The 19,375-nt window shown below is 35.9% G+C and overlaps 1 protein-coding gene across 1 annotated transcript in view; it reads left to right on the plus strand.

Moving 5' to 3' along the window:
• The first annotated feature begins 8,584 nt into the window (after positions 1-8,584).
• Positions 8,585-19,375, plus strand: part of LOC115212369 (protein O-glucosyltransferase 1) — a 39,876-nt gene continuing 29,085 nt past the window's right edge. The window contains exon 1 of the mRNA XM_029781248.2: positions 8,585-8,968. Within this exon, the coding sequence (XP_029637108.1) occupies positions 8,821-8,968 (148 nt within the window). The 5' untranslated portion in view covers positions 8,585-8,820. The remainder of the gene's footprint in view (positions 8,969-19,375) is intronic.

Consider the following 19,375-nt stretch of genomic DNA (forward strand, 5'->3'; position numbering starts at 1 on the left):
TGACTCTAATTGCAGGTAGATACAGGTAAATTCAACAATATATAAAATTATTAAAATTTTGTTCAAACATCGCTATAGAAAATGGGTTATTAGCTAATATTCAATTGGGTATACAACAAAATTTTACGATAGAATTTGTTATTCTGGGTAACTTTCTAATACCCATAATAATATTTATGGCAAAATAGGCCATTTAAGGTTGTGGGAAATAACAAACTATCGTTTCTTTCGCTTTGTTTAGGTTGAGATCAAATACCACATGCTTTTTTTTTTCAGTCATAGAGTTAGATTTATGAAGGTCTTCGAATTCTGACTCGCTGCTTGATATAATGAAATTTGTATCTATTTTTTGTCAGAATTACAAATTTTGAAAACACAATAGGAACAAATTTCGGGAAAAAATCTCCCATAATTCACGGAATTAAAATTACACTTCGATTTTTGTACAAAACTGTAGTTGAACTGGTTACGAAGTATAATACGTGTTTTCACGAATGTTCTAAAGAGATTTACTCTGATATTCTCATTTAAATATGAATAGGTAAATTCGGGCGGCTTGGTCACATTAACCAAAATTTTTTTCGGGCGGTTTGGTAACGAAAGGGTTAAACGGATGCATACATTTATTAATAACTATATATAAGTGTCGTCTGTTTATACATAAACACTGTTTCATACTGCAATTATATATACATATATCTATATATAATATTATATAATAAAATATATACAGAGTAAAATAAAAACCAATTTACCTTTTCTGTATTGTTATTCGACCGTCCGTGTGTCTTTGCAAATGTGTTGGAATGATAAGTGAGTTGTGTTTTGGCGCCTTTTTTTACTAATAACAAACACACACGTGTTTGTATGTAGTTGTTTGAAACGTTTGTGTTTGCCACTCTCATATATGTATGTGTATGCGTGTGTGTGAGGAATGACACACACACACTCACGCATGTGTGAGTAAAATAAAAACCAATTTACCTTTTCTGTATTGTTATTCGACCGTCCGTGTGTCTTTGCAAATGTGTTGGAATGATAAGTGAGTTGTGTTTTGGCGCCTTTTTTTACTAATAACAAACACACACGTGTTTGTATGTAGTTGTTTGAAACGTTTGTGTTTGCCACTCTCATGTATGTATGTGTATGCGTGTGTGTGAGGAATGACACACACACACTCACGCACGCACACATGTACATCAATGCTTTTATGAGCGTCATAGAGAGAAACAAATATAACATCGCCATCGCCATAGCCATCGCCATCGCCATAGCCATCGCCATCGCCATAGCCATCGCCATCGCCACAGCCATCGCTATCGCATTCTATTTTCTACCTGTCAACACACAGTGAATTAGTTTCAGTTTATTCATTGCCCACTGTGTGTGTGCGTTTGCGTGTGGTGTAAACCAGACTAAGAAAAGCATTTGACACACACACCAGAATGTGAGTTTTCTGTAAATTTTGCTTAATTGGAGTTTAAATTTTAAAAACTGGACCTGGCATGACGCGATGCATTGTACTCTTAAAAATGCTAGGTAAATTGTAATTGAAGAAATCCTATATTGTAGATTTGTATAACTCCCAAAGGGAGGCAGATAAAATCTGCCTTTTATAATAAGATATATATATATATATATGTATGTATGTATGTATGTGTGTGTATATGTTTGTGTGTCAGTGTTTGTCACCCCAACATCCCTTGACAACCGATGCTGGTGTGTTTACGTCCCTGTAACTTAGCGGTTCGGCAAAAGAGACCGGCAGAATAAGTACTAGACTTACAAAGAATAAGTGCTGGGGTCGATTTGCTCGACTAAAGGCGGTGCTCCAGCATGGCCACAGTCAAATGACCGAAACAAGTAAAAGAATAAAAGAGTATATATATATATATATACATATATATATATACTAACAGTATCGCCCGGCGTTGCTCGGGTTTGTAAGGGAAATAACTATATAAGCATTTTTAGAGAGTTATAGCAAAAAAATAGCAAAAAATGCATTAAAAATGGAAAAGATATGATGGTAAATTTTTTGAAAAATCGTTGACTCATCGTAGACATTTTTAGAGAGTTACTTCCCTTATATAATAGCGAAAAAAGGCATTAAAATGGAAAAAAAAACGATGGTAAATTTTTTTTAAATCGTAGACTCATGTAGACGCTTTCTTAGCCATTTCTATTTTGGTGTCTTCAAGCCATGAAGTCGTTGTTCTAAAAGAACGCTGGTCTCCTTGACAACGCATTACGACGTTGATTTCCTTACACTCCCTTCCCCACAGGTGCAGGTGTTTGAGCGTGGACGCCAACTCCGCCGCCATCGACACACGAAAAATTATGCATTAAAATGGAATAAAAAATGATGTTAAATTATTTTTAAAATCGTAGACTCATCGTAGACGCGCGCTAATACTCAGACGGGCTCGATGTGAATCACGACTATAAGCTACCCGAATTTGGTTAAACTGCACCGCAAAATGTGGGAGTAGTTAGGAATCTAAATCGAAGGGGACAGACACTCACACAACTAGTTTTATATATATAGATATACATAGCGCAGTAGTGGTGAGATGTGACAGCAAAGAAAAGCATACATTCACTCTCTGCATGCAATTAGACTCGGAAAGTTCGTGAGGAACCCATTGACCCAATTTGCTGACTTTTCCGATAGCACACAGGTCTCAATGAATGGTTGAATGACCAAATTCAAGCTTCTCTGCTAGTTCCTCAACAGTTACGATGAGATTTTGTTCCACCAGGGTTTTCAGGATGTCCTTGTCGAGTTCTACAGATCTTTCAGGATGAGGCTCGTCTTCTAGGCTGTTCCAATATAGCTTTGAAAAAAATAGCTGTTAAAATCGAAATGCACTCTTCAAAACTTGCATTATGAATAAGGACAAGATAAAATTACTACCTGCTTTTATAGCAAGTTAATATAAGTAGTTTATCCCATTCCCCTCTGACTTTTAGTTCAAGCTGTTGAAAAAACCGCATTATTATATATATATACATACATACATACATACATACATATACACACACACTCTCTCTCTCACACACATGCACACATTTATATTCTGTTATTCTTTTATATGTTTCAGCCTTGAGGTTGTGGCCATGCTGGATCATGTGTGTGTGTGTGTGTGTCTATCTGTCTGTCTGTCTGTATGTATATATGTATATGTATGTGTGTGAACAATAATATTTTCAACAGATGTGTTGCAAATGTATCTGATTGTTCTCAAGCTTCAATACTGTGTGTGTGTGTATGTGTGTGTGTGTGTATGTATGTATGTATGTATGTATATGTATGTATGTATGTATGTATGTGTGTATGTATGTATGTGTGTGTATGTATGTATGTGTGTGTGTGTGTATGTATGTATGTATGTATGTATGTATGTATGTATGTATGTATGAGTGTATGTTTACTTTATTACTAACACAAGCCACTACGGTTATTTAATGTAAAGTCTTCCTCAAATCACTATCTCTGGCTATTTACTCTCTTCCAAGAACATTTTCACTCACACTTATGTGTTAGCTTCCCATACATTTTACTCATGTATCTATCAGCGTGATAGAGAGAAACAAATATTACATCTAGTTTCACTTTATTCGTTGCCCACTGTGTGTGTGCGTTTGCGTGTGGTGTAAACCAGACTAAGAAAAGCATTTGACACACACACCAGAATGTGAGTTTTCTGTAAATTTTGCTTAATTGGAGTTTAAATTTTAAAAACTGGACCTGGCATGACGCGATGCATTGTACTCTTAAAAATGCTAGGTAAATTGTAATTGAAGAAATCCTATATTGTAGATTTGTATAACTCCCAAAGAGAGGCAGATAAAATCTGCCTTTTATAATAAGAGATATATACATTCGTATACATTCGATCCTTTTTCAAAGAAATCTAATGCTCGTAGCTTAGTTTTTCCTTGGGGCTGGCCGGATCGGAGCGATCTCAGGATTAATCGGCCGAAATTGCGAGGATGATCCAGTTCCTGACTGAAGATTAGAGGCTTCGAATGACCCGTCCGTTTTTTGTATCGTCTCTTTGTGTGTTTTGCGTTCTTGTCCCATTTTGTATTTTTATATATAATTTTTATACATATATGTATATATATATATATTGGTAAAAACGGTAAGATAACAAAAGAAAGGAAGAGACCTCAATATTATTTAAATAGAGGAAATTTATCTATAAAATAATATGTTACAATTATTCAATAGTCAAGATAAAACCCTGAGTTTCAGATGCCGAAGTGGAAATCCACGACACCATCTCTTTGGTTATCTGGCCATATAACCGTAGAGATGGTGCTGTGGATTTCCACTTCGGCATCTGAAACTCAGAGTTTTATCTTGACTATTGAATAATTGTAGCATATTATTATTATTATTATATATATATATATATATATATACACACACACAAATATACAGGGTTCGACAGAAAGGTGTCCCGATTTCAAAGGTTAAAAAAAGAAACAAACACATAAAGATGCATGAAAAAACTTTTAATTTCTATGAAGTTACATTAGAAGACAATATTGAGTGTGCCTTTCCAAATGTAGATATTGCCTTTCGTATATTTCTAACACTAATGATCGCAAATTGTTCAGCTGAGCGTTTATATTCACGATTGAAATATATCAAGAACACTCTACGGACAACAATGCAACAAGGCAGGCAAGATGCCTTATCTCTCTTAATAATAGAAGCAGATGTGTTGAGGAAGATTAATTATGAAGATCTGTTCAAAGACTTTCCTAAGAAGAAAATTAGGAAAACATAACTTAATCATTAGATATAAATATTATTTTCGCATCTTTTCGGTTTGAACGGCAGTTTTTTAAAATGATTTCCACGTAACTAAACACTTTTAAACTTCGTATACTGGTAGAATGTGTTTATAAAACATCTTTTTCTCTTGGCTTTATTGAGAAACTCCTATAGTTTGTAAGATATTTGTTGTTGTTTTTCTTCAATTTCTGCAATTTCAACCGATCAATGACGTCTTATTGAGGTGAAAACATTCTGTGCCGTATGAATATGTGCCTCGTTTAAGAAACAGATTGGGTTTATTTACATTTCTGAAGAAAAAAAAAGATACCCTTCCCCCCACCCCTAACCCTAAACCTAACCCTAAAACAGATTGAAATACAATAGATCGATACTAGGGTCATAATCATAGGTGACAATTTTATATGACACCGCTAGAAAAAACTGCCGTTCAAAGCGAAAAGATCCTTATTTTCTATTTACATGCAGATAGTTTTATATAATTTTGAATTTTCGATAAATTAAATGTTATTTTCAGGTTTATCATTGTTTATTTTTTCATTACAATTGTATGGGAGCACCAAATTTTTACGTGTGTAGGGCCTCTAATCCCCTAATCCGGCCCTTGGTGTGTATATACGTATGTATGATGGCATGTGTGTACGTGATGATGATGATTTGTGCGTATGTGTAAATAAATGTGAATGTGTGTGTGTATGTATATATGTATATATATATATATATATATATATATATATATATATATATATATATACATATATATATATATATATACACACACACACACACACACACACACACCACACACACACACACACACACACACACATATATATATATATATATATATATATATATATATATATACTATATATGTGGAAATCTGTGGGTGTGTTTGTTTGTTGTGTTGTTATCTAACTCCTCCTACATAGTTTTATCCATTTTGATGAAACTTGACACGTGAGTAGGAATCATGTTTGGAAAACTAGTGACATACTTAGATTGTTGAAAAAATAGATAATAGGGCCCCTGGAAGGGATTTTTATATCTACTACATATAACTAATATATTATTTTTAAATATCCAAGGTAAATAACCCATTCGCTCCTGAAACGGATCCTTATATATAGCCAAGGAAAATAACCCATTCATGTTCGTAAATTATTTCGTTTTAAATCAAATTGAGGATACTTATTTCTTAGTATTTGAACTATTTCAGTTATTTTCGAACTTATCTAGTACAACGCTTAAACAAGTAAATAGTATTTTTCTAAACAATAGATCTACTTATTTCGGTTACTGACTTATTCACGAATATACCAACACTAGTGCTGCTGAGTGTAATATTCTCTGCGAACGCACAAAAGCTTTTTTTCAGAGTTATTTACTTTGAATTGTTATTATCTCATATTTGATTAGCCTGTTATTACCTAACATGCTTCCCTATTTTATTATGCATACTTTATTAGTATTTCCTCCGAAGTTCTATATTCACTGAGAACGTATTAAGGCTCTTTTCGGAGCTAGTTTATTTGAATTCTTACTATCGGGTAATTAATTTCATGTTATTACATAACTGACTTCACAATTTAGGTAGTCATAACTTATTGGGAATTCCTAAAAACAAGATCCTGTATAAGACAGTTCGGTATTCTCAGGAAATGCACAAAAACCGTTTTAAGGGCTACATGCTTCGTATTGTTGTTACTGGATTAGCGAAACAATTATGAGAACGTAACCAAGGGATAAGCCCCTTGAAAGTTAATGAAAATAAATGGTTCAAGGGAAGCTATTATGTCACTTTCTATATCTTCTATTATGCTATTTCCTAATTTATATCAATAAAAATTATGCAACGGCACAACACTAATTGTGCACAAACCTATGAGGAACAGCATTGAGGCAAATATTCTTACTGGTTGTGGTAAAGGTGACACTGTCTTCATTCCTCGCATACCATTTATACCAGTTTCTGAAGAGATTACATCTTTTCTTTGGTGACATATTTTTTTCAATACTGTAGACCAAAAATTATGAACATAGAAGAAATTATACAGTAATCTCTAATGTTGTAAGCAGTTGTATGTATGTATTATATAATTGCCATTACTGTATTAATATATAAAATAACACATATAACTCACTTATTGTCATGTAATAAACAAACAGAAGTTCATGTATGAAATTTATCTTTTTTCTACTTCAGTCATAGGAGGAGTAAATTATATATATAATAACACTGTGAATGTGGCCCCTGAGAAACATTAAAAGTAATTACCCAATCAACGACGGGAATTACATCTAGTATATATATATATATATATATATATTCAAAATGTGACTGCGTGTGTACCGTTGGCGATTTTTTCCCCTCTGTCTTCCCTTCTCTGGATCTTTCCTTCTCCTATGTTTCTGACGAAGAGCTCCGCTCGAAACGTTAAACCCTCCTTCTTTCCTGAGTGTCCAATAATACTATATTTGTTCCATGTCCTCGCGTTGTTGTGTTTTTTTGTGCTTTCTTGTTTGGATTAACTTATATATATATATATATATATATATTCAAAATGTGACTGCGTGTGTACCGTTGGCGATTTTTTCCCCTCTGTCTTCCCTTCTCTGGATCTTTCCTTCTCCTATGTTTCTGACGAAGAGCTCCGCTCGAAACGTTAAACCCTCCTTCTTTCCTGAGTGTCCAATAATACTATATTTGTTCCATGTCCTCGCGTTGTTGTGTTTTTTTGTGCTTTCTTGTTTGGATTAACTTTATATATATATATATATATATATAGAGAGAGAGAGAGAGAGAGAGGGAGAGAGGGAGAGGAAGAGAGAGAGAGATGTATGTATGTATGTATTTACATTCATATATGTAAGATAGCCTGATGGAGACAGAGAGTAGGAGATTTGTCGATCTAAAAGTTGAATTACTTTTTGAAGGAAAATATGTTCTTCCAATTTATTATAGCCGAATACCTCCTCCTTGAGACGCAGATTTCGGAAACTAAATCCTTTTTTCTCGAGGACGCACTATTTCAGTGACTTTCGGGGCCGTACACACATACTCTCATTTATATAGTATAGTTAAGGTGTACATGTGTGTATATATATATATATATATGCCGATGCACACACGCATATACAATGAGTTTTCTTTCAGTTTTCGTCAACCGAATTCACTCACAAAGTTTTAATTGGCCCGAGGCTATAGTAGAAAATACTTGCCCAAAGAACCACGCAGTGGAAACTGAACGTGAAACCATGTGGTTGAGAAGCAAACTTACCACAAAGCTACGCAGACGGGAAAGGATGGAATAGTTCTCAAAACTAATTTCATTTTTTCTACATAATTGTAATCTACATCATTAAAACTTAAAGTCGAGGCACGTGATATACCCCACCCCCGATTCAATCAAATTCCGATACAATCGTTATCTAGTGTGGATCGTATTTGTTAAAAAAAGTTTCATAAAAAAATACCAATTTTTCTGAAAGTTATGAGGCGACAAAGTTGGAGGCGGAGGCACATTCTGTAGTTAATCATATATAAAACAAAATGTGTGTATTTATAAAACAGAAACGGGAGTGAGAATTATCCGAAATTATTCTCTCCCCATCTAAAAAAAAATATTCACAAATTCTGATATAATTGGAAAGGAATTTATAGAAAAAGTTCGTTAAACAATATCCACTTCTCAGTTATGAGGAAAGAAAGTCGGTGTGAGACACTTCTGTAGTTACGCCTATTAACAGATAGATTGTTATACATGCAAACATTCAGTCGCGCACGCACACACACAAACTTATGCGTCGATTTGCAGACAAGACTAGCTAATTATAAACAAGATATGGTGATGGTGTGACAGGTTACAAACAGGACAACCACTTTGCAAAGAAGTCAGAGGGTTTAGATTCATTCAACATTAATTCCACGTGCTTGAGCAGCAGTGTGTGAGTGAACGGCCTTTACTAAAACTCTTCACTGCTGTGAAGTAGAATTGCATGAGCCATTCATGGCAACCAAGTTCTATCTATCGTCTTGTCTTTTACTGTCAACCGTTCTGACCCTTGTTTTCGCTTCACAACCTGATACATGTCAAACCGACGGTAGTTGTGATGAAAAACCCTCCTCGGACCATGAGAAATCTAAATATAGCACAGGTACGTCTTTATCAGCTTAGTATTCCCTCTTCTTATTTAGGTGTGTATATGTATTGTCATTGTCCGAGTATAGTAGATTTAAAACGACTTAGGTATCTTTTTTGATTTCATTTTATCGACCGCTCACCATCCTCTCGCGCGGAATTTGAAATCAGAACAAAAAGTTATAATCAGTAACTATATTTGGAACCAAAGAGCGGCGATTATGTTTTTCTTTTAAAATTATATAAAAAAGTAACTTTTTTTATATGACAGATTGAAGGAAAGGGATTTCGGTGAGAAAGGGATTTTGGTGAAACTATGAAAGGGATTTCGTAAAGACAATATAAAAAGATCTAATTAGATATAATATAAAATATTTATTAGATATGAAATATATATATATATAATTTTCTATTTTGAAATATGAATATGTTGTCTTTTGTCAATTTTTTAATACATGCTAGGCCACTGGTAGTGATATTTATAACGAGTATTCGCCACCCTATATATATATATCGTGACTACCTACAAACGTTATTTTCACTAAAGACCCTTCAGATATTTCCATATAAATAAATGCACATAGCACACTTGGTTGATTCTGATGAAATAAAAGGTTAAGTTGAATCCGACACCGCGGGCACTTCAGAGCATTTTGTCCAGTTCTCTTGTAAATATAGTGACAAGTTGTGTACATATGTTTATTACAGTGTTGGCTAAAGTCTATAGTAACTCTGTTCATTCTGTCGGTGGTGAGCCTTGTTAAGAAAAAAAAAAGTGATAAACTACCAACCGCTCAAAAGAAAAATAATGTGAGGCTAATTTATTCCCGCGCCTAGGAAGATTAAAAGGAAAATAAATTTTGTTACATACGAAGTTGTGTGAACACCCTACCACTTGTACATACGGAAATTGACAATTTTAAAATCATACATGTATACCAAAGTGTGTTCGTATATATTCTCTGTATATGTTTACGTTTTTTCACTGAGCGACACGTGTAAATATTGAGAGAGAAAACTAATACAAAAAGCCGTTGATTATTCCCACGCACACATTCCTATGTGATCTTCAACAAAGCAGCGAGAGCCGTTATGTAGTCTCACGGTCTGCTAGAAATAACAGTTAATTTTCGCTTATCTCATGCACTATCGGCAAAAGGATACATATATTCCTAGGTAACCATAAAAAGACCGGGAAGTCATGGGTGGAATGCGGTTAACTTGGCATGGAGGTACACAATGACTTTGCAAGGGTCTCGCTCCTTGGAGGCAAAGACACTTGTAGCATCTCCACTTTAACCGATAGAGATAAATCAAAATTTTGCTCCTGTATAGTGTATGAGGGGGCGACTGTCCTCCCATTCCGCGCCTCCTTTTTTCTACAATAAGTGGTAATGTTTACTTTTATAAAATACATTTACAAAATAAAGCTTTGCTTAAATTATTGGCATACAAGATCAATAACAGATTTCTGTAAACTTTTCTTTTAGTATGGATCTCAACATGTTGATAAAATTTAGCGGCGAAACTATTTTAAAATATGCATTTTTTAAAGAAAGTTATGAAGAAAATATTTAGCTGTTGTCTCTAGCATGACTAATGACTACCTTCCTCGTTTCATTGTCACACTTGATATTTTTCAATATTTTTCTCTCCAAAACACATTTTTGCTAGGATGGGGTGAAAACCTTCAAAAAAAATTTTTTTTGTTTCATAATCGCATGAATTCTCGTATGTAGAACACAAATTCGCAAAATTTTTCTGAAAGTTCCAGAAAAATAAAGGCATATCATTAAAAAAGTTAGTTAAAGAATACGTACACCACCCGTTTTCGGTGTAACAAAAACCTTAATCCTAACCCTAAACACCAGGTGTAGGTATTCTTTATTTTCGCCAAAAGTTATGAAAGGTTATATTGGGTGTTAAAACCAGAATTATGCCGAAAATAAAGTCGAAAGGAAAGTAGGTAGTATGATTCGAAACTCGTTCAAAAAGAAAAAAGTTATCGTTATAATATACAGTCTCGAAAGTGTATTTTCAGAATTTGATGCAAAGAATATCCATTTCTCAGATTCTCAGAAAGGTATGAGAAAATAAAGTTGTTGTAGGCATCAATCTGTACTTCTTTTGTACCAATCGGATCAGTTTTTATAATCAAAGGCGTTTTAGCTACAACCATTTTTAATTGAATACCTAATCTCCTTGGTATTAATTATAAGTAAATTATTTTCTTATTTAAACAATTTTCTTTCTTTAAATTTCACGAATATAATTTTATTTTACACACGTAAACATTTCTCAATGCTTCTGTTTGTATTCGAACGGTTATGTTCTTTCATTGACTCCATACAAATTTCTATTCGTCAACAATACTACCTTAACGCTGGAATTTTCTCAACTAACCGTGTCTGTAAATTTATTTCCATTCTCAGCTGTATTTTCACTTCGTATCAATTATAGCGATATTGATACGTTCTTGGACAGGATGCGACTCTGGCATTGTTTCTGTGTTGGTACTGCTACTAATATGTTCCCTGGAGAGAGAGGAAAGCAAGAATATCACAATTCCGTTTCTTTACTAATTTTCCTACTAGGTATCAATGTCCTATGTCCATTTCACGTCAAGCACTATTTTGTCGTTGTTTACGGCACTGATTCGATGAAGTAAGAACCTACAATTTTTAAAAAATATTTTTTGGCAATTCTTCGATATTGGTCTATAAATTGTCGGCATGAAAAAACGTCATTCATCCTCTTTTTCAGTCTAACCTTTCATAAGGGGAGGTGTGGCCGAATGTTGTTGTGGACCAATACCGAAAGGTTGTCCATCTTTTTAAAATTACCTTTTGTGTGTGTTTAGGCGTTAGCTTGGCTATGTGGTCAAGAAGTTCACTTCACAACCACGTTTTTCGGGTTTGGTCCCTCGTTTTAACATTTTTGAGTAGGTATCTTCAATAGCAATCGACTGACAAATACCTTATGAATGAAATTGGTAGATGGGACCTGTGAAACACCGTCGTGTGTGTGATCATATGTCTCTTGATGGTGACACCTTTAAAAACAGTGTTCTGTGTACATAAGATGCTTGTTTATGCTGACGCCTTTGAGTGACGATGTGTTTGTTTACATCTCATTTAGATTGGCTGCTTCTTATGAAGTCCAGCAGAATGAAAATACTTTACTTCAGAAAGAAGTGTTGATGCCAGAAGGTCAATAAATTTTGACCAACTCACACCAAGCATGGAAGAGACCTGTAAAAATGGCATAGCCTGAGTAACTACAGTTCAGAATAAGAACTGTTATTTTTGTCTTTTTCTATAAGAAATGTAGGCAACATGAACCCCTTCAACATTATCATTTAGATCGCTACATTTCCTCCTCTACCAGCTTTCATAGTCAATTTTTGTCCTGTGATTGGAGGAATAGCTCTGGTCATTGTTAGGATTTGAACTAAGAACTTAGGTTGGATGGCATCTCGGTGGAATTCTGCTTTAAGTGCCTCATATAACTCCTCGTACCAATTTTTTTTTATTTTCAGAAAATTTTTTGCGAATTTGTTCTACACGCGAAAATTCATACGATCATGAAAAAAAAAATGTTCTTGTGTGTGTGTTTTAAGGGCTATTTAGCTGTTATTTATAGCACATCTCACGACCACCTGATACTCATTTCGTTTGTTTGTCCGTCTGACATAATAATGTTTTTCAATATCTTTCTCTCCATAAACACATTTAACAGTCTATTGCAGGGATTTAAGCTAAAAAGTCGGGGTCTCCGTATTTTAAACTGTGATCCAAAAAAAAAAAAATTCGAAAATTTTTTTTTTTTTTATTTCAAAAGATTTTTTTTTGTCATAGTCGTGTGAATTCACGTGTGCTGAGCACAAATGCGCAAAAATTTTATGAAAATTCCAAGAAACAAAAAAGTTGAGGTGTTATAAGGGGTGCTTAAAGCAGAATTCCACTGGTGTCTTGTCTGGTATCATAACAATTCTGCCAATCACCAACGCTTCATGCTTTGTGTGGAGGGGCAATTAAACATAAAAAGCAGCCAATTAACTACACCTTAGTGGAAGATAGAGGTAAGGTTGACTATTATCAACTGGAAATAATACTTTATTTATTTCTCAAGAATATTCTTTTACTGGTTTCAGTCGTTTGACTGTGGCCATGCTGGAGCACTGCCTTGAAGCGTTTAGTTAGACAAATCAACCCCAGGACTTATATTTTAAAACCTAGTACTTATTCTATTTGTCTCTTTAGCTGAACCACTAAGTTATGGGTCGTAAATACATCAATGCCAGTTAAATGGTAATGGCAGACACAAAGACACACACAGATATATATATATATATATATATATATATATATATATATATATACATACACATATATGCAATGGTCTTCTTTCAGTTTCTGTCTACCAAATCTACTCGCAAAGCCTTGGTCAACCCAAGGCTGTAGTAGACGACACTTGCCCAAAGTGCCATGCAGTCGGATTGAACTTGGAACCTTGCGATTGGGAAGCAAGCTTCTTACCATACAGTCATGCCTGTGCTGTGCCTGGTCACTTTTTTCTTTTCTTTTTTTTTGTTTTTGTTAAATTGTCTCAAAACTTTTTTTGTTTGAAAATTGTTGTAGGCATAGGCATGGCTGTGTGGTCAGAGGTTTACTTCCCAACCTCATGGTTTCAGATTCAATCCCTCTGTGTGGCACCTTGGACAAGCAGTTTTCTGCTGAAGCCTCTGGCTACAAAGGCCCATCATGTGTATTTATGTATGTTTGTGAATGTATTACTGTCTCCTTGACATTGCATGATAGTTGTAAATGAGTGTTACCATCATGCAAGCAGTGTCCTTCATTTCCAATCTTCCATGGAAAATATATCTAACCATGGGGAAATATTACCTTACTTGGAAACGGGTGAAGGTTGGCTGCAGGAAGGGCATCCAACCAACCCATGTGAGCATGGAAAAGTGGACATAAAAACAACAATAATAATGATGATTAACTCTTTTGATACCAACCTACCCTAGGCTGCCAGTCATTCCATGAACCAAATTTCCTGTTTTAAAGAGACCTAAAATCTTCCACTGAAATTCCATGTTTATTAGTGTTCTAAATGTCAGTCATTTTACTAATTACTTCATTGTTTTCATATTTGAAACAAAGGTGTTTTTCAATTGGAACATGATTGCGAAAGTATTGAATAAATTTAGGATTTGCCAGAGTTCTGCAGCTTTACCGAAATACAATGAGTTAAATACTAGAAGCCTAGCAACAGGCTGCAACATTGACAGTTAATGAGTGGGAACAAATTAGAAGTGGATTAAATTGGTTTTCTGTGCTTGACCAGAATAAAAGTCTCCATTACTTTCCCAATTATCATCATGGCATGGGTTGAGCAGTTTGACAGGAGCTGATGAGGTAGAAAACTGCATCAAGCTCTGCTGTCCGATTTAGCATGGTTTCTAAGGCTAGAGTCCTGGATGCTTTCTTCTGTAGCACCAGTATCAGTGTGGTCACCATGCAGGACAAGACGCCGCCCCCTCAACTGAGGGGGTAGTAGTAGCATTGAGGGAGATGGCTTTGTTCCTGATGATGAAAGGCTAGAGTATGGTAGAGAGACAGAAACAGGTATTTTGTGGCAGAGGAAATAAATGATTACCCCAGTCGGAGAGAAGATGGTGAAGAAGTGTTGGCATGTATCTTCAGGTTTCAGGGAGGTATAAAAGCAGTACAGTCACTAGGATACAAAACCTTAACTAGTATGTAAATTCAGTACAAGCTAAACCAGGGAGCCTCTTCATGGTTCATTCAACCTGCTAGAAATAGCAGCTAAATCACTCAAATCACAACATATTTTCTTATAAAAAAATGAACATAACACAGTGGATGGTGATGGACTCTTGCATTCATTTTGATATGAGTGTTCAGTTGTTTGATCAACTGGACAGCCTATTTATTGAATTAGTTTGTGAAATGGTTGGGTATTCTGTCACATAAAAATAACCCAGTACTTTATAAGGTAGTTGGTGTTTGGCAGGGAATGCAGTCTTGTGGCTTGTCAACTCCTGTCAAACTGTCCAACCCATGCCAGCATGGAAGATGAATGTTCAGTCAACAGGATAGCGTATTTATTGAGTTAGTTTGTGAAGTGACATGGGTATCCTTAATGTAATTTTTATATGGAATTAGTGACATGTGTGCAACAGGCTGGGCTAGTTACTATCAACCCAATTTCATTCTCAAACTTGGGTTGATCTGAGGCTATGGTAAATGCACTTAACCCCAGATAGTGCAGGGTACTGGGTGCAATATCTTATGGCTGTGAAGGGAACTTCTTAACCATTCAGCTATGCTTGCATCTGTTGGATAATTTTGCTTCTAACAAAATGACAAGATGGTCACAGCTGGAACATTTTTGACTACAGGTCTGCTCAGTCAATGCTAACTTTGGGCTAAAGCACATGTAAATATTAGGGAAGAGCTGTGTTCCTGTCTGTTGGTCTTGCTATAACAAGCTATGAATGTTCATTACATCTACCCTTTAGCATTTAACCCTTTCGTTACCAACCTGGCTGAAACCGGCTCTGGCTCTGAGTACAAATGTCTTGTTTACATAAGTTTTGAATTAAAATCTTCCACCAAACCTTAGTCACAATTTAGGTTCCTAACACTAGCTGAATGATAACTAAGTTATTTTACTAAATTTTTTGTTATATTTAAAATAATTGGAAGAAACACAGATCATCTCAAAATAAATACAGTAACGAAAGAGTTAAACTGGTCATATCTGGTCCAGATATTCTACTTGTTTTACATTCAAACTGGCCAGATCCGGCCTCTCACACCTACCATACAATACCATTTCTAAAAATATATAAAATCACATCATTGAAATCTTGAAACTACAGAATAATGTATGATTGATTGAAAACAATGTGAATAAAGAATTATTACATTTCACAGAGTAATCTAAATGCTGATATTTTAGTTAAGCTCTTCCTGTTTTCTTCCCTCCTTCTCTCTTCCTCACACTCACACACACAAAAGGAATAACTCATCCAAATGATTCTCTATCTTTCCTCTTGATTTTCTGTTCATTATGAAAAGTGGAAGTAGATGAATATTCCTTAAAAAACTGGTTTTATGAATGTTCTGCAGTAAGTGGCATTTGGAAGGGCATTGAGCTCTAAAGACCATGCCAAAACAGATGGTGAAACCTGGTGCAGTCTTCTGCCGAGCCAGCCCCTGTCAAACCATTCAGCACATGCCAGTATGGAAAACGGATGTTAAATGATGATGATTCTATTTGTCTTGTCACAAGTGTACTTTACTCTTTTACTTTTTTCTGTCATTTGACTGTGGCCATGCCGGAGCACCGCCTTTAGTCGAGAAAATCGACCCCAGGACTTATTCTTTGTAAGCCTAGTACTTTTTCTATCGGTCTCTTTTGCTGAACTGCTAAATTATGGGGACGTAAACACACCACCACTGGTTACAAGCAATGTTGGTGGGGACAAACACAGTTTGTGTAAAAGTGATAACAATTGTGTATTGTACTTACTCAATATCAATAACTAACCAAACCTGGAGCATTGTTTTATAAAATAAAAGCTATGTATTTGTCTAAGTCTCAATACACTGTTTATTAATATTACAGAATATATGAAATAGACAGAAATAGTACATTATATTATCTGCCCTGAATATAGTCTTCTGTCGATAGTGTAATACAAAGGAAACCTGTTTTCTTTCAACAGTCATGAACCTGAATTATTGGTTGGGTGGAGAGATCAAAATGGAACAATAAACAGCAGGAAACAAAATTTTTGTATCTCTTATACAAGTTTATAGCTGAGGTATTTTTTAGTCACTATAATACATATGACAGATCACTGATAAGTGCTTCTAGTAACATAGGTACAAATTGACTGTTGCTTAGTCAGGTTTTTTGGTTATTGAGCTGACCTCTATCACCAAATTTGCCTGCTAAAAATGGTTGCTGAAAATTCAGTTGCTAACCTGCAGAATGCAGCCAGGAAACCTGAGCATGACTTAGTGCAGGAAAATCAACTCAGATTACTCAATACATTATGGAGAGATGGTGTTGGTGCCACATGAAAAGAACTCGGTCCACTCTGTAAAGTGATTGGCATTAGGGAGGGCATCCAACCATAGAAATCAAGCCAAAACAGACAATAAAACCTAGGACAGTCCCACTATGTGGCATCTTGAACAAGTGTCTTCTTCTATAGCTCCAGACCAATCAGTGCCATACTGGTATTTTTGGTAGGTGGAAACTATGTGGAAGCCTGTCGTGTGTGTGTGTGTGTGTGTGTTTGCTTGTCTCTTCATTGCTTAGCAACTGGTGGTTTATGCCCTATAACTCAGCAAAAAGACTTGATAACCAAATTCAAAAACTACTGGGGTCTATTTGTTCAGTTAAAATCTGCCTTCAAGACAGTGCTTAAATGGAAATGCATGCAGTCAGGTTACTTAAACAAAAGAAAAAAAAAATTGTACCTGGTTCAAATATTTTATTTCTAAAAAATCTAAAAAAAAAAAAAATCATGATCTTTCTAAACGCCCAGTGCCTCTCCCCCAACACCCTTTCAGCATTTACTCTGTGCTCACAATTTTCTGAAGGGGTCATTACTGCACAGGTTAAAAACCACTGTGCTACTGCCACATAATGCATCTGTCAGTGCCAAATAGTGCAACCATGCCAGTGTCACATAATGGGCACTCAGTACACTATGAAGTGGTTGGTGTTAGGAAGGGCATCCACCTGTAGAAACCATGCCAACATACAATTGGAGCTTTGTACAGCTCTCTGGCTAACCAGCTCCTGTCAAACTGTCTAACTCATGCCAGCATGAAAAATGGATAGAAAGAGAGAGAGAGAGAGAGGATCTCTCCATTTCTGGATATGCTTTCATGGAAGATCAGAAATGAATAACACTTCTTGTATGATTCTGGCACTTGTTTACAACATGGGATGTCAAAACAAGAGGACAACTTGTATTTTATCGAATAAATCTACACTTCAGAATTTTGAGATATTTTTACATAATTTTGATAAATATATCTGTTAAAATGAGATGTCAGTGTTGTTTTCATTTTTGTGTAATTTAGATGACAACTTATTCACCCTGTTTGTATGTATATATATATTTATTCACCCTGTTTGTATGTATATGTATATTTGTATGTATATATGTGTGAAGGTGCATGGCTTAGTGGTTGGAGCATTCAGCTCATGATCATAAGGTCATGAGTTCAATTCCCGGCTTCGCATTGTGTCCTTGAGCAAGACACTTTATTTCATGTTGCTCCAATCCACTCAGCTGGCAAAAATGTGTAGTACCTGTATTTCAAAGGGCCAGCCTTGTCACGGTCTGTATCATACTGAATCTCCCCGAGAACTATGTTAAGAGTATACGTGTCTGTGGAGTGCTCAGCCACTTACACGTTAATTTCACGAGCAAGCTGTTCCGTTGATCGTATCAGCTGGGACATTCATCATCACAACTGACAAAGTGCTCCTGTGTGTGTGTGTGTGTGTATATATATATATATCATCATCATCATCATTTAGCATCGGCTTTCCATGCTAGCATGGGTTGGACGGTTCAACTGGGGTCTGGGAAGCCAGAAGGCTGCACCAGGCCCAGTCTGATCTGGCAATGTTTCTACGGCTGGATGCCCTTCCTAACGCCAACCACTCCGTGAGTGTAGTGAGTCCTTTTTACGTGCCACTGGCACAGGTGCCAGACGAGGCTAGCAACGGCCACGATTGGATGGTGCTTTTTACGTGCCACCGGTACGAGGCCTGTCGGGGCGGCACTGGCAACAGCCACATTCGGATGGTTCTCTTACGTACCACCGGCACTGGTATCACAGCTACAATTTCCATTGATGTTGATCGATTTTGATTTTGATTTTGGATTTTCACTTGCCGCAACAGGTCTTCACAAGTAGAGTTTTGTGTCCCAAGAAGGAAAGGTATGCATAAGTGGACTGGCTACATCCCATGTAGAGGCCACAGGTTATGGTCTCACTTGTCCTGCCGGGTCTTCTCACGCACAGCATACTTCCAAAGGTCTCGGTCTCTAGTCATTTCCTCGGTGAGACCTAAAGTTCGAAGGTCGTGCTTCACCACCTCGTCCCAGGTTTTCCTGGGTCTGCCTCTTCCACAGGTTATATGATCAATAAGTATCCAGATTATTGCCATAGTAATAGAAGCTACAAGCATGTAGAGTGAAGCTGCTTGGCAGATTGAACTTGAACTCTGTTGTGCAGGTGCACTAAGTTTTAACAAACTTCCACTGTTTACAGCAGTGCTTGAAAGGAATGTGTGTAGCATGTGATCATCGCATTGACCATGACAGAGAAAGCTGAGCAGAGAATCTGCATCA

This window comes from Octopus sinensis, linkage group LG5 (genome assembly GCF_006345805.1).
Source record: "Octopus sinensis linkage group LG5, ASM634580v1, whole genome shotgun sequence".
NCBI lineage: Eukaryota > Metazoa > Mollusca > Cephalopoda > Octopoda > Octopodidae > Octopus > Octopus sinensis.